The following is a 5,547-nucleotide window of genomic DNA, read 5'->3' on the forward strand; positions in this document are numbered from 1 at the left end:
TTGAAGCCTGCAAAAAGTAGTTTCATATAATGAACTACAGACTACGAATCATTTCTTGTTCGTGTAGAAAATAAATCACCACTCCATATGATGTCAGAAATACATGAGAATAGGGGCTCCATCGAGAAAGTAAAAAAAAAAAAAAAGCAAATCTTTTAACCAAGTTATGCCAATTTGAAAAACTAATGTCCTCAGCAAGTCCCCAAAAAATAGTAGACATGCTATTGCAGCTATCAGAAAATAGTAAGTCCACATGTGTTAGCTTTTTAATCCCGTTTACGATGTTGCCGTCCACCATGCACAAGTACAAAGCCAAGAGATACTACCATTGCAAGTAGATACCCAGTCATTGCTCCATAAGTCACACAGACTGGCCATTCCTACAAATTGAAAATAATAGGCTTCGGGTCTCAAATTAAGTAATAGGAAGGGGCTGATTGGAGGAAGAGAAAGAAAAAAAAACCACAAAAAACCACTAGAGTGAAGAAATACACGTATATCAGATGATGATTTTCTCAAATATTGGGTTCATTTGGTTTGCAGAATGGAATAGAGTAGAAAGGCAATACATATTCCGTAGCTATCCCTCACTTGTATGTGGAAATTATATTTCAAAAATATCTTCTGCATGTAATAATTATTATACATCTTAAATTTTAATGAAAAGTTGAGATTGTGAATAGCTATTCCGCATTTAAAATTTGAAACAAAGCTAGAAATAGCTATTCTACTCTCATTCATTCCATGAACCAAAGAACAAGAAAATGGATGTCTAGCTTTGCAAGAGCGTTATGAAGGACATATTGAGGTCATTGAGTATCCACCTACATTCAGGGAATCAGGGTAGCAATTCAGGTCCATGGTGGTGTTTGTGTAAATTACCGTGTCACATTCAGGTTTACGTCTGAATATCTCTAGTTTAACTCAAAATATTCAATAGTCAATCAATCTCTAGAACAGGCCATATTGTTTAATTTTAAGGCCACATTGTATTGGATCCAGGTTTAAATCAATAATTTTGTCATGTTTTAGATGTGTAATCCTGCTGTCCAAAATTGACACCTTTTCTATAAGTTTTGAATAATGGTATTAAAATGAATTTATAGTTCAATTCTATCAGTGAATGCAGTTGCAGATGACCCAAGTACCTGCTCAAAAAGCAATAAAGTGCTAACACGGTTCCAGATACACAAATGAGGAAGTAAAGAGGGCACAGCTCCAGTGAACATCCTAGTGGACTAGAAACATTTATAACACACACACAAGCATCTACTCCCTTGATGAAGTTTCTACAGAAACAATAAAATCTCTTCTACAGTACGAGAGAACATCAGTTTGTTGACATTAGAATCATGTATTTAATATCTAAATCATGTTACTATGGTTCAAAGCTTTAGTATTTCGTGGGAGTATAGTAAAATAATTTATAATGTCCGTCATCCATAGGACAAATGATGAAGCCAGGGCATATAATGTCAAATGCAATTCCACTAACTTAACTAGAAAAAGACAACAAATGATAAAATCAGGAAATATGAAACAAACTGTCACAATCCATATAAAACAACTTAAGAATTAAATTATTTATGACAGTACATTAGTAGATATGAAGAGAGCAGATTAGAAAATGACAAAGAGGGTATATAATAGCACGAAATTAGGAACTAAATGGGGAAAAACACCGTACCTGCCATGGCCTTTCCCAGTCAAGTGGCATAGGCCAAGCCCCAAGCCAAGCTCCAATTACAGCCCCATGTGCTGGTATACAAATCATATACTCTAAAGATTCATTTGGCCTAAAGAAGACAAATTTAAGTTCCACATCAGTACCACAAAATTATGGTAGAGACAATTCAACCAGCAGCTTTATTGATTCTATTTTAACTATACTGCCTTAAGTTCTTAAGATTTTCAACTAGTTGCTTTGCGTTCAACTTTATTTACCAAGTAATGATTTATTTTAATACATGTCCTGCACATCCATTAAGTTCCCAGAGAAAAAGCAAGGCCCAACATTGTGATCATTTCTCTGAATTGCAAAATATACCAGGGATCAGAAAAACAAAAAAAAAAAAACATTTACCAAATTCTTTCTAAAGCTAAAGGAGACATGTAAGCAAAGCCTATGCTGCTAGCTAAATGCCTAAACATGGAGGTAAATCATCAATTGATGTTGGACAACGTAGCCTTCACTAGAGGATTACTATTGAATAAGGAGATGCATTTGGAAGTTAAACAGATATTTTCTCAAAATTTCACGGATTCTTCCACTGATTTGAGGTCTCAAAGTGTTATATCCAATTTTATGTATCCCTATATGACACAGGTGTTTTAGGGTCAAGAAAATGCTCTAAGCAACTATGGCGTTGGAAAACTTACTTTGTATATGCAAAAATACGCTGCCAATGTGACCATGATGAACCAAAAACAGAAGCTGCAGGCACAAACTGCCACAAGACAAGATTGTTTAATAATATTGTAAAGGCATAGCACTACTGACAAGGGAAAACAAACACACTCAAATCACAATAACTTGGGTTACCAAGGTAATCGTACTCCCTTTCCTTTTGAAGCAAAAATGCACATTGGAAATTAATTAAAAAAAAAACAAAGTATAAATATTAGTTCACTTACATGAACCTTCACATGTATTTAATACTTGAGAATGATTCTGTAAATAATTTAATTTTCGAATGATATAAAAAAAAAAAAAGAGTACATATTAATGAAATAGAATAAAAAGATGGTTTTATTATTTTCAAACTAAACCCTTCAAATAGTTAATAAACTAGCATAGCACAAGGATGATAGATACTTACCATGCATGATGACATAAGAAGAGACCAATTAATGGTCTTTGGTAAGTACCTGTCTCCAATAACAAAAAAGCAAAGTCAAAAAACTCTTGTACTTGAAAAAAAAATGATAACAAGGGATTAAGTTCATGTCCTATCAGAATTATATAAAACAATAACACATCAAACATATACATATGTTTCTATCTTCATAATTCTGAAACCATAAATCATAGTTGAGGTTGGACAGCCACCACCACCGTTGAAGTTAAATGCCCCAGCTGAATTTTTCAACCACAAACAATTTACTTTCACAATCAAAAATCAGGAGGAAGAAAAGGCAAATAAATGACAATTTGAATCATGCAGGGGGATTTAATACCTGATATAGTGATGAAAATCATGTAGGGGACTGTAGAACATGAACCCCTTCCCTTCCAACCTCAAATCTGATTTCTCTTTTCAGAATCATTTTAAAAGATGGGAATCAATTGACCAGTAGACCACATACTCGATGCCAACAGGCGCGCCTAAAACAATTGCTCCAAGTGCAGTCACAAGAGCCCCTAAGAATTGAAAGTACAAAAAAAATGGTAAGCTGACAGTGTAAGATGACAAAACAGCAAGGACTTGAAACTCGTAATAGAAAGAGAGGGAGGGAATGACAAGAATAGGCTAACAGTAAAGACAGTAGAAATCCCACTCAGCATTGAATAGCCCACTCCACTAGTAATATGATTGTGAAGCTTAAAGAGAGTTAACAAATGAATGGAGTACCCAACCAGGAAGGTGAACAAAGTCCAGTGGCGATATTAGCACTAGGAGTAGCACCATTAAATATGGTATAGCCTGAAATCTAAGGGACAATTTATATGAAACCAAACTCAAATTACCTCTGTCATCAATTTTTCTTTGTCACTTACAAAAATGCTAAACTTATAAGATGATTTCAGTTTTATGCATGCATCCAAATGCATGTACATATACAAGATTCTGAATAACCATCTCTAATTTTTTGTTTACAAAACTAAAATAATTTAAGAAATAAATAGTTGTTATTATGGGCATAAACTAAAGCAAAGCCAAAAAATTTTCACATTTAAAAACAACTAAGTCATTTATATAAGAGTAACCAACATTGAAAATGTCATTGAAGAACACTGCCTAACACCACTTGATCAAGATATGAGTTGTGAAAATATCCAAAGCTTTCTTTTACAGGCCGCATTCAGTGTGATAACTTTTGAATCTTCAGACTGTAGATGAACAAAATACACATTGCAATTGCTACTATTTTGCCCAACCTAAAGCATACATTTACTATCAGGGATCACATAAACAACCTAAAATTATTGCATGTATACTTCCAAACTGAAATATGCATATATAGAATTGTCTAGCCATTTAATTCAACATGTATAATGAATGTACCGAACAAACACGAAAAGAAAAGGCAAGTTTGATACTAACCAACAGGAAGAGCTAATATGCCCCGTCCTACAGCTTTCAAGTACTGAAACATCACATTCACGCCAAAAAAAATTAATAAATTATGACGAAACAGGAAAATAATCAAGCAAGCCTTGTTTGGTCGCCATAAAAATGATCTAAAATAAACATCAGAATTGCGGATAAGAAAATAAATTATGAATTTAATTGGTGGATACTTAAAAAATTTTCTAAGGTTATTAAGCTAATTAGAACAGTTAAGAGAAACATTTCTTCCCGCGCCACGCGCCCCCAAAAAAAAAAAAAAATTCTTTTCTTTTGCTTTCCCACATTTTCGGAACAACCAAACAAGGAAGCTAGAAAAATAAATAAACAGGCCGTTGAATTGATAGTACCGAGCATTGCTCAGGATTGAGTCGAAACCAACTATAAAGAAGTGTCACGATTGGACTCTCGACAATCTGAACAAGGAGAAGAAACAAATTCACACACAACAAAATCCAAAAAAAAGTTGAACAATATAGTCAACGCGAGAGAGAGAGAGAGAGAGAGAGAGAGAGATACCCAGATCAGACGTAGAGTGCGTGAAGGGTCAGACACTAGATTAATGGAGTAGAGATTGTGGGCTACCCATAAAGCTATAGATAAACCAAGTCCACAGATCAGGTGGATGGACAATGCTTGTAGAGCTGATACCGATCGGGAGGAGTTCTCGGCTGTTGAAGCTTTTGCAATATTGCCCATCTCCTTCTTCTTCTTCTCCTCCTCCATCTTCCAGAGGGAAAATTATATGATACGGACACTTGGAATGGACCAAAATGGCACTGTTTATGGTTACCAAACCCATAATAAGGGTATCCGGTCTGGGCCTCAACTATTAAGAATCCTACTCGGTGTTTTTCCATCCAAAGAAAATTCAACAAATTAAATAATAATTATTTAATAAAGTAATGAAGTAATTTTTTAATAACTTCAATTATTCAAATGGTTTTTTAGAAAATTGTGCTTTAAATGATTGTAAATTATATTTAATAACAATATATATTTGCACCTATTAAAAAAATCAATAAATAATAAAATAAATAAATATATTAAATTAAAAAGCTTTCTATAGCTTAAACCGATGCACTCATGTTGTATTTTTTTTAACCTTCTTATATAAATAGAAAATAGAAAGTAAATTTTTTGATGAAATAATATTTTTTCCATTTTTATTCAAATCTTATCGCATTTTGATAATTTCTCCAATTCTTTTAATTTTGGCAAAATCAAACAAATTTCTAAAATTCATTAAAATTTTATC

At 33.4% G+C, this 5,547-nt stretch overlaps 1 protein-coding gene across 1 annotated transcript; it reads right to left on the bottom strand.

Moving 5' to 3' along the window:
* On the bottom strand, positions 1-5,040 carry LOC110672672 (PIGF/3-ketodihydrosphingosine reductase fusion protein). The gene is made up of 8 exons (XM_021835509.2): positions 4,809-5,040; positions 4,640-4,705; positions 4,266-4,308; positions 3,307-3,361; positions 2,820-2,868; positions 2,380-2,447; positions 1,688-1,796; positions 1-380 (listed from the first exon to the last, which is right to left on the bottom strand). Exons 1-8 carry the CDS (start codon positions 5,013-5,015, stop codon positions 267-269), a joined length of 711 nt encoding a protein of 236 aa, XP_021691201.2. The 5' UTR covers positions 5,016-5,040; the 3' UTR covers positions 1-266.
* Positions 5,041-5,547: the final 507 nt, after the last annotated feature.

The sequence above is a fragment of the Hevea brasiliensis genome, chromosome 6, assembly GCF_030052815.1.
Source record: "Hevea brasiliensis isolate MT/VB/25A 57/8 chromosome 6, ASM3005281v1, whole genome shotgun sequence".
NCBI lineage: Eukaryota > Viridiplantae > Streptophyta > Magnoliopsida > Malpighiales > Euphorbiaceae > Hevea > Hevea brasiliensis.

Bases quoted from the DNA above. Each gene is read 5' to 3' on its own strand.
- LOC110672672 (XM_021835509.2), bottom strand. From the start codon at position 5,015: ATGGAGGAGGAGAAGAAGAAGAAGGAGATGGGCAATATTGCAAAAGCT. The intron at 1,797-2,379 runs GTAAGTTTTCCA...TGTCTTCTTTAG, and splicing joins CGTATTTTTGCATATACAAA to GCCAAATGAATCTTTAGAGT. The intron at 381-1,687 runs GTACGGTGTTTT...TTCAATTTGTAG, and splicing joins ACTGGGAAAGGCCATGGCAG to GAATGGCCAGTCTGTGTGAC.